Source organism: Triturus cristatus, chromosome 1_2, assembly GCF_964204655.1.
Source record: "Triturus cristatus chromosome 1_2, aTriCri1.1, whole genome shotgun sequence".
In the NCBI taxonomy this organism is placed as follows: Eukaryota; Metazoa; Chordata; class Amphibia; order Caudata; family Salamandridae; genus Triturus; species Triturus cristatus.
The window spans coordinates 112,989,171-113,006,168 of NC_140580.1; the positions used below are offsets into that span (position 1 = coordinate 112,989,171).

The following is a 16,998-nucleotide window of genomic DNA, read 5'->3' on the forward strand; positions in this document are numbered from 1 at the left end:
GATGTGGAATACAGGTACACTAACAATACACCAGACAACCCGTAGTGAGGGGGAAATCAAAGTCCCAAATATGGGGAACCTCACAGAGGCATTTTAAATAAGAGGATCAGTGGAAGCCTCTACCAGGAGTAGGGTACCAAGGACTGTGCCCCTAAATAACTGATCAGCCACTAACCTTCATTCGCTTTCGAAGTAATGAATGGTCAGCATAGACCAGTGAGTATTGTGTTGCTACAGCCATGCCCAACAGAGCCTATCAGGTGGCTACTGACCAAGTGAGATACACGGAGCCCCTCCAGTGGTCTCAACCTACTGACGCCATGCAGGGAAGGAAAAGACAGAGAAGATGATGACGGGCTGGATCAGCTGTCAAAACACTGCGCACTTGTGTATCTGTGTTTGGGAGCTGTGTGTCTGTGAGAGCAAAGACAGAGGTGTGAGTGACTTGGGTGGTTATTGGTTGGTGTGCAGTACCCAGGGAATCACTTCTCATCATGGAGAGGTGTAACGTAATGAAAGAGCTAACTCTTATGTGTTCTGGGGATTTCTTTCCAGAGAGCTCTCTTTCGAGGTTCAGAGTGAAGAATGCCTTTAACCTTCCTGTCCATCTTTCAATGGTAAGATGTTGACTATTTTATGTATTTATCACTTTGGTAGAATTTCCACCAGAAAGACTGTAATAGGTGGTTCAGAAAAGCACAGTGACATTGAGGGCAAATTAGGAAAATTAAGAGGCAAACCAGGTGGTAGTGCTGAGTCAACGATACGCTGGTACAGACCAATTATATTACCAGCAAGAAAAAAGCACTAGTGGACCGCATTGAAGAAAGCTGCTAAAGCTGCAAGGGGATCTTTTTGATTGTTGAGGATTTCACCCCACTTGCAGCGACTGTCACCAACATCCCCGCCTCTCAACAACTCTGTGACAACTTATCTAACTTCTTCCACAGCAAAATCGCAAACATTTACAGCAACTTTGCACACCAACCCAAACCCAGAGAACTTGTTTCTATACTACCCACCACCAACCAAGACTACCACCTGCTAAATCAATAACTCTCACCAAAAACAACACAGCAGCAATCATTCGGACCATCCACTCGGGGGCCCCAACGGACTCATGCCCCCACCACATCTACAACCTGGGAACATCACCAATAAGCACCACCCTGACCCACATCAGCCCCTCCATCACGTCTGCCCCTTTCCCGGATGAATGGAAGCTTGCAGAAATCAACACTCTCTTCAAGAAGCTCACAGCCCACCTGAATCAACTGAGCAACTTTCGATCCATCTCCTTGCTTCCCTATCCAGCCAAAGTGATCGGGAAGGTCATCAATAAGCAACTCAAAAACCCACCTCGAACTGCATCATCTTCTAGATACACTGAATCAGGATTCAAAAAGAACCACAGCACCAAAACAGCACTAATCGTGGACACCAATGATTTTTGAATCATCCTGGAATGAGGAGAAACAGTGGCCCCTCATCCTGTTCGATCTCTCTGTGGCCTTCAAAAATATCTCCCATAAAGCTCTCATCAGAAACCGCCATGAGATTGCCATACAAAGTGCCACTCTTGAATAGATCTGATCCTTCCTCACAGGACGAACTTAAAGAATCAGGCTGCCACCCTTCACATCACAGACCAAGAAACTGGTCCCTCAGCCCCACCCTTTTCAACATATACATGACACTGCTCGCCAACGTCATCCGATCACTAGACACTCCTGCCATCTCCTACGCTGATGACACCCAACTCATCCTCTCCCTGACAAACAAAACAACCACCACCAGGGCCAACTTCACCAACTGCATGACCATGGTAGCAGGCTGGGTGCAAACTAACTGCCTGCAGCTTAGCTCTGACAAGACGGAAGTACTGGTCTTTGGCAACATGATATACCCACGGGACACCACCTGGTAGCCTCTGGATCTAGGACCCACACCCACAGACCATACAAGAAATTAAGGATCATCCTAGACAACAAGCTCAACATGTCAGTTCAAGTCAACACAGTGCGCACCGCCTGCTTCCACATCCTATGCATGCTGCAAAAAATCTTCAAATGGTTACCTCAGAACACTAGGCTCACTATCACGCAATCACTCATGACCAGCAGGCAGGGCTATGGCAAAACTGACTATGTCGGAATCTCCAAATGACTCCTATACAGACTGCAAACCATCCAAAACCACGCTGCAAGACTCATACTCGACCTCCGACGCCGTAACCACATCACACCGCACCTCAGGAAGCTTCTCTGGCTCCCCATTCACAAGTGCAGCCAATTCAAACTTCTCATGCACACATACAAAGCCCCACACAACACAGGACTAAAATACCTGAATAGGCAACACTTTCACCAACACACCTGACACTACACTCTGCCTCACTCTCACACGCACACAATCCCCACGTCCCCAAAATCAACGCTGGAGGTCTCTCATTCTCCGACATCGCACCCAAGACATGGAATAACCCCCCTCAACACATCCGTGCTGCCTGCTCACTTCTTAGAGTTCTGCAAAAAGCTGAAGACCCGGCTCTTCATATAAGCACCCTGGGGACCTACAACCTACACACCTGCCCAAGTGCCTCGATACCCTCTCGGTGATTAGTGCGCTATACAAATTAATATAACATAACAATAAGTATGTATATGATATTACCAGCTTAAAATTGGTATATATACTATGTCACCATCCAAGAACATGTTTGTATATTATGTTACCAACATAGAAGAGGCATGTATTTTATGGATCACCTGCTACATTATACTACCCTGTTGAGTCTAGCTCCTACTGTAGATGCACTTGATTATGCCATGGAAGTGGAAATAAATGTGGCCAATGACGCGTGATCTCTAACAAGATTACTAATAAACACAGATTCACACATTTATTATTACAGTACAGTCTAAATAACTTATTATTAATACGTATTCTTGCCACAAGTATTTGCCACTATTTTTAAGGGAGGGTAGGAGCAGCATGACCCTCTAAAGACTTCATCACTGGTGAATCACAGCCACTCAGAAATGGCCAAAAATAGCAGATTACACTCCGTGCAGTTGCTTGTAATCTATATATTTTTCCATATAGCGCAAACGAACTGAGTGAAATTGTTATTAACATCGCTAAGACGGCCATTAATTGGCTGGTGCTGCGCTTTAAAAAACACGGCATGGTAACATTTTTAAATGTCCTGTCTATATAATATAGACGTAAAGAGCCCGCGCTGTGCTCCCTGCGAGCGTTTCTCAGACTGGGAAGTTAGGCTCCATGTTTCCGGGCGTCCTTTCTTGCTCGGCCCCTGAAACTCTGGTGAATGGGGGGCCAGGGCACATGTGGCGTCTTGCCCCGCCCAGGAACCACTGCCAGGCAGCAGCCACGCTCAGGTTATTGTCTCTTAATAGTCCAATTGGATAATTGGCATCTTTCGCTCCCTGCGCTGCACATTTCCCATCCAGCCTTGAATTGAGGGCGCCTGAAGAGGGCTTCTGCCCGGCAAGGTGATGAGAAGGACTCAGGCCAGCGCTCCGCACAAGGCCACGGCGCTGAATGGCCGCATTGAGGCCTGATCAATGCCCTTATTGGATTACGGCTGTTGCTCTGCTCGGAGATATTGTGGCGCTCACAATGAAATAAGAAGAAGGGGAAGACGTGCTCTCCTCCAGAGGGCTGCGCACCGAGGACCTGCTCGGGCTGTCTCCTCAGCCCCGCTGCTTCAACGCCTCTCTCTCTCTCTCTCTCTCTCTCTCTCTCGCTGTCGTCTTTCTTCCTTTCTTGTGGCACTTTTTTCTTCTCAGTTCATTTCTTGTTTTTTTGTTGCTTTCCCTTCTCCCTACCCTACCTCTCAGCTCTTCCCTTTCTCTCCCCCTTACTTCGCTCTCTATTTTTGCTAGTTTGTCAAAACACGTTTTTATCCTGGTTTCTTTCTCTTTCTATTCTTTCTTCATCACTTTCCTTTTTTGCTTGCCGTCTCATTCCTCGTTTCATGAATTTTTTCATTTTCCTTCCTTTTTAAATTTTGTTTTGATTCTTCGTTTCTGTTATTCTTTTGTTCTCCTTCTCCCTGTTTACATCTCTTGTTAGTTGATTTATGTCATTATCTCTCCTACTTTTTCTATCGTTGACCTTATTCTCCTGCAACCCACCCCTCTTACCCCCTCCTTTCCCTTCTCCGAGCCCTCTCCCCATTCCATCTGGCTCTCTGTTCACTCACCCCAATCCGTCCCCAAGCAACATCATTTCCTATGAGGTTCTTTTTCCTGTCGAATACTGCGTTACTCGACAGAAAGCTGCCTGTCCCGAAAGGAATGCGGTGCCTTGGAAGAAATCACTGTGCCGACCCCACAACTGCTTGGATGTCAACATTTTAAGGCGAAGTCCGGAGAATAGACGTTAAGCTGGAAACGTCACCACAGCAGTACTTTTCCTGGACTCCACGGTAAAGGCGCACCTGTCAGTTTGTGTTGCTTGGTTTTGGAGGGGGGCCGAGATCACTTTCCCAAAACTTCAGACTAAGACCAGACCCTCAGACTTCAGAGACAAACGTCAGCAGCGGGGTGCCAGCGGTGTTGACGGGGCCCCGCACCACTGGAAGAAAGTGTCATGTCCCACCCTACGCCCGGGCCCTCGACGCCCTGATTGTGCGCCCTTCCCCACGGCCAGGGCCAATCACTTCCGAGCGCTCCTCGCTTGATTGGTTCGGGGCCAGCCGCGACACAAGCGTCCATGTGCGGGGTGATCCGCCATGCAAACAATTTAGAGTATTCATGAGGGGACCTAAATATGGAAGCTGTGAAATTACCCCTAATCAGTTGAGAGGGGCGCGGAGGCCGGCCCCGCTTGCGCCTGACTGCCAGGCCTGCTGATAATAAGGCGCTAAGTGGCCGGGCTGGAGTTACACTGCTAACTACCTGGACGCTCACAGGAGCTGGACACAGGAGGGTGAGAGCAGAGCCCTGCCCCGGCAAGAAACAGCTTCACACACAGCGACTCCCAAAAGGGGTGCTTTCCGGGTCGGCTGCGCCTCAAAACTAGCCTGGACACACACACACACACTCAGCTCGAGTGCTCACTCGCCTCCCACCCTCCCTCCAGCATTACATGTTTCAGAAACCAGAGAAGATGGACGTGAGGGGCACCCCGGAGACCGCGAGCAGCCGGCTGCCCCGGAACGGCCCCCCTAAAGACGGCGGGGACTGCAAGGAGATCGAGGGGCCCCTTTCGCATCCATTCGCCAAGGAGCAGCAGCAAGGGGCTTTCCCCGCCTCCGGCCCCTCGGAAGACTGCGGGAAAAGTAAAGCTGGCGACCCGGACTACTGTCGGAGGATTCTTGTCAGAGGTGGGTCACGTCTTTCTTTCACTGCTCTCCTCTCCAGCGTTATGTCTCGGGGCTCACAGGTTCGTTTCCTTCAGCAAGCACGCTGCTCCCCTTTTGCCACCACAGTTAGTTCGCCATATTTTGGATAGAATTGTTTTTCCTCTAGACAGATTCTGGGAGCTACTGTCCATTCAAACTGGGTTTGAAACCCTTAGCATGCCGAGGACATATATAATGCCGATGACATATAATGTAAACTTTGTTTACCGATGGCGTGTAAAAATGTGCCACATTTAACTCACTTTTTAAGTCGTTCCAAACACAAGTGGTGACGTGGGTGCTCAAAGTGACCGTTGGAGGGATTGCCATTTCAAAAGGGTAGCTTTTAACGTTTATTTCCTGGGAATGCTAACGTATTTCCAGTATCTAAGCATCCGAAGGAACACGGTGGACACATATCCCATTGCACAAGAGCTGCATGGGGTTGTTACCTGAATAGTGCAACATGTACTGCTAAAAAAAACACTTTTTGGATCCTTTGGCATGCACTTTTTCATGTCTTTTAACGTGCACGTTAAATTGCACGAGAATGTTATGGCTACTTTGTTCTACGCACTGCTCCTGGCGACGACATTACAAACATCTTAATTTAAAAATGTGCTTCGAGGAATTAAGTTTACCTCTGTGACTGGACTTCTGAAACTCGCCTTTAATACCTGACAGGCGGGAACAATAGACATTATAGCACGTCCCAGCCAAGCGGATGTGGCATGCGTACGGAAAAAGCACACATGATTGTGATTATTACGATGAGGATTATTATGATGATGATGATTATCAGTATGATGATGATGGTTATCATTATTATAAGTATTATTAGTATGATTGTTGTTGTTATTATTATTATTAATAGTATTCATAATGATAACAATGCTAATAATAATATAAAGGGGGCAGATGTTATACAGTTCAGAGTATGGCCTTTCTTTCTTTTTTTTCTTTTTAGGAGCAAGCAGTCAGGGACAGAGAAGCGTAGTCCAGTACTTTTCTCCACATGTACAAACAGAATCCCGGCGTCGCCGCGGGGAGACCGTGTGCCAGGCTGCACACATAAAACCTCCATTATTTAAGTGCAGTGCGAGGGAGACCATTTTAATCAGTAATCCCCTGCTGACCGTTTGACCCGGGGAGAGTTCAGATTAAAAATAATGTGCCCGTCTGAACCTTACTGTAGATTGGCGAGGGTGGGGGGACGGGGGGGGGGCCGAGCCGGGGGTGGGGGTGCACGTACTTCAAAATGCAGGTGGAAAGATAGACCTTTAATTCAGCATCCTGCTTAGTTGGGTTGAAATGTACTTGGCAGCAGTGTCATTCCCCTTTCATTGTCCTGACATTACCGTAGCTGCCCAGCCGGTAGTCTTTCTTCGGCTTCTATTGCGCGGCGCAGGTTGTCCCCGCCAAGAGTCGGTGTTTGGGCGACAGTATTTAGGCGTCGCCAGTCTTCTGGCTCCGAAGGACCTCCAGTGTTGCAACACAATACTCGTGGCCTTTCCTGGGTAGTAGTTGTTTTGTTCTTTGAATTGTTTGACTGTTAAAGCGTGTTACTTTGAGTTGTGTAGAGGATGTGTTTTTGGTTTGCGGATTTGGTTTGTGTATGTTTGCGAGTGCTGTGCTTCTTAGTTGATTGGTCTGTTCTCTGCGACTGATGCAGTGATTGATTTGCGGATCTCCAGCAATCTGCAGTTTGTTCTCTGGCGCTGTGTAACTGCCTTTTGACTGTTGAATTGTTTTAATGTGTGTGTTGCTGCATATTAAGTAGATTCTTTCCGTAAGTTGTTTGGCTTTGTTTCGGCATGCTTCTTGGTTTGTGCCTTTCTTTTGTGTTTGTTTGTTTTTGTTTTGGATACGGATGCATGCATTAATATGGAGACTTTCTCGACCCACCCAATGTACTCATGACGGGTATGTATCGCTGGTATGTTTTTGTTTGTTTGATTGTTTATTTGTGCGATTGTTTGTTTGAGTTGTTCGCCGTCAAGTAAATGGTGTGTGTTGATTCTTCTGGTGTGTGCGTTGGCTTTGCGTTTATTGGGGGTCTGCTATTTCCCTAAAATGGCTGCTATTTTTGATTTGAGACCTACCATAATCAGCACAAAGTAGTCAAGGCGATTATGTTTATCTAGTTTGTACTTTGTTGGTTATTAAGCTGGTTGGTTGTTGGCTTCTGTCGTTTGTAAATTGAGTGTCTGTGCGTTCTTTTACTGTAACATTGTTTTGTGAATGTTTATTGGTTAGTGTGGCATGTTTTATTGTTTCTTTCGTGCGAGTCCAATTATGCATGTGTAGATCTCCCACGAATCTCGCAAAGTACTTACACAGATCTTTTTCCCTAATGTATGTCTGTTACATTGTAAAGTTGCTTAGTGTTTGTCATTATTGTTTGTTTTTGTAGATACAATGTTTTTTTCCTTTTTGTGTGAGTTAGTTTTTGTATGATGTAGTTTGTGTTGCTGTTTTATGATTGTGTTTTAAGTTTGCATCCGAGTTTTTTGTTGGCTGGTTTCTTTTTAAGATTTTGTTTGTGGCATCCCTATTTCTTCTGTTAGTTGATTTCTTCTAGTATGTGTCTCTTATGTAAATGTTTGGGTGTTTGCTCACGTCTTTAATTTGTTCTAGTTCTTTTCTGGCAAATGTGTGGGGTGTGCCTGTGTTTTTTGTGTGTGTTTCTCGTTTTGAGGGTGCATGTGTCCTTGTTGGTTTGTTTCATTTATTGAGGGTTCTTAATTGTGTTATTAGTACTTTGCTGTGGGTGTGTTAGTTTACTTCTTCATTTCCATTGTCCTTTCTTCCATCTTACGTGTAAGATGTGTTCCTAGAGAATCAGACGATCTCCTGTCAGTGTAGTCGCTGGGCGGTTCCAGCAGTGAAACTAACTTTCAAACAGTGCTCATAGATTTCCTGGCGGTGAGTTGAAGACCCGGGTCTTGATAGTTGGTTCCTGTAAAAAGAAATTGTCGGTTACGTGGTTGCTGCTTCCGGGAAACAATATAACACATCTCCCATGTAATAATACATGAAATGCGCCAAGGGTCCCGATTTAGTAAAATAGCACATGGTAAAGTTCTGCTCAGGCGTCAACGTGCATGACATGTTTGATGGAGACGGTGAAGTGCACACCAGCGCCCTGCTTAATCGAGTACTAGAGCCGGACAAATCCCGCTGTTTGATGTTAATAAAGTGCACGCCGAGAGCCCGGCAGAAAGCGACCTTTAATTAGAATAAAGTGCAGGGGCGAGTCTTGTTCACTGAACAGGAGGTTTGCGATGAGTACCTGTTTAATAATACACCGGAGAGTAATGGGGCCGAGGGGACTGATACACACGGTTAATGTCGAGGAAGTGCCTGATAAACATACGTGTGACGCTAATGTGGTGCCTGATATGCACACACATGATCACTGATGATAAAATGCCTGGCACACGGAGATGAAACGCATGGTGCACACATGATGAAATGCCCGAAGCACTTGTGTTTAATAGAGATGGGGTGCCTGCTATGCACACGCACACCCCTGTTTATTAGTGACGAAATCTCTTCTGTACACACCATTGTGAAGAAGTGCATTATACACACGTTTATTGGCAATGACATGCATGAGACATGCCTGTCTCATGACGAGGAAGCGCTCGATAGACATGTTACATTGTAGTGTAGTGCTTAAAGCACGCGTGTTTAACTGTTCTGAAGCTCCTCTTGGGAAGGGCCTGCTCACACTTGTTCATGACGAAGGGACGGACGCTCACAGCGCCGTGTGCACGCGTGCGGTCTTAATGAAGGACGTAATACACGTTTGTTAACAGCCATGAAGTCCCCGATACACACACATTAAATGGGGGCGAAGTGATGCACACGTGTTGAATGATACCCAAGCGACGGTCTCACTCGTTTAATGGTGACGAAGTGCCTGTTGAACACGTGTGCTATGGTGACCGGGTGCCTTATGCACACCTGTATTAATGGTGATGCGAAGCACACATTTTTTGAAGTGCCTGAGACAAACATGTGAGGTTAAAAGGTGAGGCGCCTCATGCCTGGTAGTGTAAAGGTAATGGAGTGCCTGTTACACTCGTGCACAACAGAGACTCCTGCCCTGTAATGCTAAAGTGTCTCGCGCTTGCATGTTTGCAAGGCCTGGAGTGCGGATTCACGCCGGAGTCCTGGCTGTAAAAGAGCCATGTATATATTCATGCACAGTCATGTGACGGGCACCCACATTGCAGGGCCGCCAAACGGCCGTCACTTCGTGACATGTCCGAGCCCTGTCAGGTGGTCGCAAAACTTCTCGGTTAACACCTGTCTGTTGACGAATTGTCCACAAACCACGAATGTAATTCTGATACGGGGCACGGGCCGACATATTTGCTGATACTGTAGTGCCCGATGCCCAGTTGCTTCCTAAAAAAACAAGTTTGCTTCACGTGTTTTTTGGGAAATGAAACGACGCCATTACACAGCTTTCTGCCGGGTGGAGAGTGCGCAGAGCGCGCCAGTTTATTGATAAGCAGAGCCCGGCACACACAAGTTATATGTTCACTAAGCGCCCGAGCGAAGGATCTTTATTGATTATCAAGGGCCCAAAACACCTGTTTAATGGTAATAAAGTGCATACCAGAGCCCACATTAATCACAAAATATCGTCCATAAACCCCAGCCGTGCCAAGCCAAAAAAAAAAGCCCCGTTTAATCAAGACAGTGCCCTATAAACCGTACGTAATGATATTAAAGTGACTGCTAAACCTGCCTTTGGAGATGACACGGCGCACGATTTGCACCCGTCTGTGCTGGTGAAGTGCCTTACAAACGCGGCTTCGAAGATGATAAAGTGCACGAAAAGCCCCGCTTGAGAGTGAGAAGCGCACTGTTGTTCATCTGAATAATTAAATGAAAACTGCGTGACTTTCAGTGGTGAAAGCGCAACATGGACATGGCGGCTCTATTTCAGGTCCTAAAACAGTGTAAGGGCCCCAGGGAACAGTCATAATAGGACCCCTGTAGCACCACGTGCAAGGATAATACTCAACTTCAAAAACGTGTTCATTCATCAAATAGCGCCTTTTTAGCGCTATAAATCGAAAGAGTGTTAAATACAATGAGCTGCAGGGCTCTTACCCACGTGTGCGCGCGAAGCATATTTCGCAGTAAAATAATGCACTATTGATTTGTATTTAGTAACTAAATGGTGCATCGAAAATCACTTTTCTAGAGACATGCTGCACAGCAGTGAGCACCATTGACAATCGAGCCGTGTTGAATAATAAAGCCCTTCACACGATAAAAGCGTTTCCGAGAGGTCGCCGTATCATATGTGTTTGTACTGCTGGGCTTTGGTCGACAGAGCTCCATGCATTAACACCGTGCGCGGTACAGCATTTCATTTAATACAGTTTCATAGAGCCCTGTGCAATATTGTTGGGTCTTTGCTCATGTTTTTCTGTTAGAGACGTCACGTAATTAGTACAGAGCTGGGCCTAACTGAACCCTGTGGGGTCATATGTTATATGGTGTACCCGACTGTACCCGACTGAACCCGCTTTGACCATATACATTACATGATAAAGCCATGTGGCACAATACTGTGTCCGACTGAACCCTGTGTGGTCGTATTTTGCACGGCAGAGCCATGTAACTCACACTGTGTCTGGTGGAATCCTGGGTGCTGTATCAGAATACTGTGACTGATGGAGTCAGGCATGGAAACACTTTACTGGACTGGGCCACGTCTACCAATATCCTCACATGGTAGACCTTGTATGGAATTGCTTCGCCTGGTGGAACCTTGTATTTCCATTTTGTACAGACAAAGCCCTATGTGATAACACTGTGCCTGGAAGGAGTCCTGTATGATAGCACTGTGCTTCACTGCCCGGTGGAGTCCTGTGTGATAATACTGTGCCTGGATAAGTCCCGTATGATGACAATGCGGCGCCGTGCCTGGCGGGGACCTGTGTGATAATACTGTGCCTCAGTGCCTGGTGGGGACCTGTGTGAAAATTCTGTGCCTCAGTGCCTGGTGGGGACCTGTGTGATAATACTGTGCCTCAGTGCCCGGTGGGGTCCTGTATTACAATACTGTGTCCGGTGGAGTCCTGTATGGCAACAGTGTGCTTTGGTGCCTGGTGGAGTCCTGTATGGTAACACTGCGCCTAGGTGCCTGGTGGAGTCCTGTGTGAGAGTACAGTGCCTGGTGAAGTACTGTATGATAACACCACGCCTCAGTGCCTGGAGGGGACATGCGCGATAATACCGTGCCTCAGTGCCCGGTGGGGTCCAATATGATAACACTGCCTCAGTGACCGGTGGCGTCCGGTATTACAATACTGTGTCCGGTGGAGTCCTGTATGGCAGCAGTGTGCTTTGGTGCCTGGTGGAGTCCGGTATGGTAACACTGTGTCTAGGTGCCTGGTGGAGTCCTGTATGGTAACACTGTGTCTAGGTGCCTGGTGGAGTCCTGTGTGATAGTACTGTGCTTCGGGCCCTGGTGGAATCCTGTATCATAACAATGTGGCTCAGTGTCAGGTGGATTCTTGTGTGATAACACTGTGCCTCCGTGCAAGTGGAGTCCTGTGTGATAATACGGTGCCTGAGAGAGGATTGCATGGTGATAGATTGGGTGAGGTGCCCGGTAGAGCCCTGTGGGATTATTTTCCGCATGCTAGTGGCCAGTTTCTGTTAAGGATGTGTATATGGTGCCCTGTGGATTATACGCAGACCCATGATGTATACCCATGTGCCTGAAAAGCCCTAAAGCTAGACTAATATCGCACACGATGTAGCCCTTTAAGACAACGTTGTGCCTGTCAGATCCCTCTGTATCACTGAGTATATGGTCAGGTGATATAGCACATGATGTAGCCATGTGTAGGATAGCATTGTCTCCGATAGATCCCCGCGTGGAACTGTTGTGCATGAAAGAGCAGAGCCTATAATGATAGTGTGAACTGTCGAGCCCTGCTGTGATATTATGCACGATAGTGCCCTGCACAGGATAATAGCATGCCTGGTAGAGGCATGTGTGATAATATTGAGCGCTGGACATCCCTCGGGTTAATAATGTATATTTATCACACATCGCACGCTTAATACAGGCGCTAGCATTGCCCAACTCCATTGCAGATCCCTGCATGAGAACGCTGTCCATGACAGAGTGCCAGGGCCCAGGGGATCCTATTACACTTAAGAAAGCGCTGCCTGAAACAAGAATTCCTCGGAGGGGCAGCCATGTACGTTTATTTGTTTTGATGCCTGGGGTTTTTACACTGCTAACCTTTCACAACACTGATGCTTCTGAGCGCTCTAGGGCACTGCCAGGAGCCAGAATGTAAAAGGCCCTAGAGAATAGACCATGGACCCATAGCCAGAGTCGGCAGTTGCCCAGGGACCCCACCTTCCAAAAAGCCCCATGTAAAGGGACTTTATAATTTATTTAATTTTTGTCTGTTTCTGTATCTCAATCTTTAACATATGATTCCATTCTGTTTGCCATCATGAAGTAACAGAAAATAAGTAAAAACATTCAAAGCTGTTCCAAACAGGGCCCCCTAAAGTATTTCTTGTCCGAGGCCTCTCAAATCCCCAAGACATCACGGATTGCATGGGGATGACATGTTGGTGATTGCAATAAAGCAAACCTGTGCCCCGACACACCCCTACAACGAAGCAAGAAAGTAGTGTGAGGACACCAAACTTGTTTTTTTAGAATTAAACAATCTCGGAAAGTATTTATTTTTCAAAAGACAAATAAGCTACATTTCCTGCTGTTGACACTCTTCACAATAATGATTACATCATGCACTTTGAACATCAATATCAATACAAGGCTTGGCATACAATGTCCTATACGAAATTTAGAAAAAATCATGGTTAACCACCCGGCTGGCCCTTCAAGCACGATCCCCATGAACATTTGAGCTGGACCCCCAGATTACCCCTTGGGGCCCTGACTTAGTGGCAAGGCAAACTCTGCTGCTCCTCCCAAAGCGGCGAAGCCTCCTTGGACCACCTAGTAAGTTGGACCCTAATCAATGCCAGGGCAACCGAAAATGGGATCCCCACTGGCTCCCGTTGGAAGATAAACCTGGTCAATTGAGCCATGTCCTGGTCCCCTTCTTCCAAATCACCGCTAGCAAACTATTAAAGTAGCAGTAGGGTCCAAGCAACAACACTCCTGCACATCACTGCCCCTCTTTGGGGGAATAATTAGAGCCGAGCAGGGAAGTAGCCTGATCCTACAGGGTAAGGTGCCAAGGTGTCTACCTAGCATGTGGACAACTATGACTTTCCCCCCCCCCGTAAATGTGACAATAGTGCAGAAAAAACAGGGAACTCACAGAAAAAAATCATACTCCTGCAAGGGAACATAGCAAAACAAGAAAACCTAGCAAAAAGGGATGTGTGGGTGGGTAAAACAAAGATGCTGTTCTTCGGCCGAGGACTCAAGCAGTCAAACGACGAGTTGAGGAGGCGGCGGCAGTTCACCAGTAGACCGCCGACTTTGACCCTGCCATCCTAGCTCAAATACTGGTTGCGTCAGGCTCTGCAGCTGCTCCTGGGCGGCCCTGTGCTCGCCCGAAGCCCATCAAACAGGGGTGGGTTCAACCAGTTTGGAGCCCACCTCCCCCCCAGCTCCCACCGAATGTTTGAATTTTTATTTCAATGGCAAGAACTGCCTTTGGGTGCCACCTCCCTCTAGACCTAGCACAAATGCTGAGGGCTCCAACATGGAGCCCCTATGCTCACGGGAGAGGGGCCAACCGAGGTTGAATTGGGATGACATATGAGTGACTACCAAAAACCAACCCCGTGCCCAACCAGACACCTGCAACAAAGCAATGAAGAAGCCTGCCACCACCAGGCTTAGTTTTTACAATTAAACATTCTCAAGTCGTATTTATTTTTCAAAAGACACCTAAGAAACATTTCTTGATATTGACACACTCCATCATATTTAAATCATATATTTTGAACATCAATATCAATACAAGGCTAAACATAAAATGTCCTCCCTGAAGTTTCCTGAAAGTGTGGTTAACCATCCGACTGGCCCTTCAAGCACTATCCCCATGAACATTTTACCTGAGCCCTCAGATTCCCTCTAGGGGCCATAGTACTTGACAAGGCAAACTCCGATGCTCCCCCATACTGGGGGAGCCACCTCGGACCAACCAGAAAATTGTTCCTTAAACAATGCCAGAGGAACCCAAAATGGGATGCCCTCTGGCTCCCTTTCGAAGATGGGTCTGAGCAACTGGCCTATATCTTTGTCCCCTGGTGCAAGTACAATATTCCGAATCCCCCACCCCCGCACTGTTAAAGAGCACCTGTGAAGAGCCAGAGGGTAGTCGCTGTAGTGACGAAACCCCAACTCTCCTGCAGACTGCCGCGCCACCAGCACAGCAGTGAAAATAACTAGGGCTGAATCTGGAATACGCTTGGCCTTTTTGGGTCAGATGCCAAGGTGTCTACCTTCCCTGTGGCCAACCGTGAAGTTTTACACCCCCGCGACAGTCAACGATGGTTAACTGATCGTTGGTGCCACCCACTCGCCAGCCCAGTCTCATCTATTGAGCTGGGGAGAGCTGTTGTGGAGCAAAAACAAGAAGAAAATTCACAAAGAACTCATTGCCACCCGCAGACAAGTGAACGCCATCCACATGAAGGCTTCGCCCCGCCCATTGAAGGCATGAACCGCCTTTGGGCACCGACTCACCCCGCCCACTGGCCCATGCCTTAATGCCCAGGGGCTTCAACATAGAGCCACATTCCTTCATAATGATGTGAAGGCTAGAATCACGAGGGCAAAAGCGCTAAACACGGGCTAATATTGCCTTTGATAGCGCTCTCTTTGATCATATATACGTGATAATAGTGCGCGTGTGAATACATTGTGCAAGGCAGGGCCCTGCATAAGATAATTCTGTTCATGAAATAATCAAGCATGCAAAAAATGCGCCTGATAGAGCCCTCTAAGATAACGTAGTCTATGAAGATAGCTATTTAATAACATACAAACGTTAATATTCCATGACAACGTCCTGTCTGTGATAGTATGTTGCGCAATAGGACTCTGTATTCACTCATTCTGTCCATGAAAAAAATCAGTATGCCACGTATGTGCACATCAGAGTCCGGCATGGCAATACTGCATATGACAGAGCTCTTTATGATAATATCTTCATAGCAATAGTGCTCATGACAGTATCCTATATGTGATAGTATTGCACAGCCTACAGCCCCACATACGATCATAAATTATCCTGCATGATAAACCTGACTCTGACACAATCCTATGTGATATGCTAGACCTCTGTATAAGAACATGTAGATGATAACACTGTTGCATGACAGTGTCCTCTCCATGACAGTATTGTTCGAGATAGGGCTCTACACACAATAATTATGTCCATGAAAGAATCCTATAGGCTATATGCGTCTATGCAAGAGTCCAGTATGGCAATATTGTATATGATAATAACTATATGATAATAGTGTTCATGACAGTGTCCTGTCTGAGACAGTATTGTGCAAGATAGAGCCCTGCATGCACGCTATAGTTCTGTCTATGAAATAATCATGCGTGATAAACCTGCGTCTGATAGAGCCAAATGTGTATTCAATGATAGACCTGTGTGTAAGAATACCTATATAATAACACTCTTGCGTCACAGTGTGTTCAGTCTATGACAATATTGGGCAAGCCATGCCCTCCGAAAGACTGCACTGCGCGTACTGTCCATTGAAGAATCCTGGAAGTTAAAACTGTGCCCAGTAGCTTCCTATATAATAACACTCTTGCGTCACAGTGTGTTCAGTCTATGACAATATCGTGCAAGCCATGCCCTCCGAAAGACTGCACTGCGCGTACTGTCCATTGAAGAATCCTGGAAGCTAAAACTGTGCCCAGTAGCTACCTATATAATAACGCTCTTGCGTCACAGTGTGTTCAGTCTATGACAATATCGTGCAAGCCATGCCCTCCGAAAGATAGTACTGCGCGTTCTGTCCATTGAAGAATCCTGGAAGCTAAAACTGTGCCCAGTAGCTTCCTATATAATAACACAGTGAAAACTTTAACCTCTCGTGGTAACGACGTGCAAGGAAGAACTCTGTTCAAAGGTACAACTGTATATGGCCGAGCCCTGTATGACACTATTGTGCACAGTAGAGCCCTGTTTATAATGTGTTATATAATAAACACTTCAATTTGTAGAGTGCCCTGATGCTAAGCTAAACTTCTTGGCGCTGCTATGCATCAGCATGCCAATAGCAGCACAACTGAAACGCTGCTAGACAGTGAGAACCAAAAAATAGCAAACAACTCACTCCCTGGGCATCTGTGAAAAAGAAAGACAGTAGGCCATAAGAGTAAAAAATACAGTGCTACTGCCCGGAGGTCAGAGGCTAGGTCAGAACTGTCCAGCTCCCTAGCGGTGTTTACCTTGGAAGGCAAAGTCCGAGGTGGAAGACACTGGGCCCGGTTCTGCACCAGGTGAAGGCGACATAGAAAGAGTCCGCGCGCGGCAGAGCCCTGCCCGGAACCACTTCCGGAAGTTCCTGCTCAGTGCGTGATGCGTCCAAGCGCGAGGTCAAGTGGGGTCACCGGGGCAGAG

At 47.0% G+C, this 16,998-nt stretch overlaps 1 protein-coding gene across 1 annotated transcript in view; it reads left to right on the forward strand.

Annotated features, from left to right (window-relative positions):
* The first annotated feature begins 3,703 nt into the window (after positions 1–3,703).
* The window catches only part of VAX1 (ventral anterior homeobox 1), a 90,756-nt gene continuing 77,461 nt past the window's right edge, over positions 3,704–16,998 (forward strand). The window contains exon 1 of the mRNA XM_085603130.1: positions 3,704–5,353. Coding sequence (XP_085459256.1) covers positions 5,116–5,353 — 238 coding nt within the window. The 5' untranslated portion in view covers positions 3,704–5,115. The remainder of the gene's footprint in view (positions 5,354–16,998) is intronic.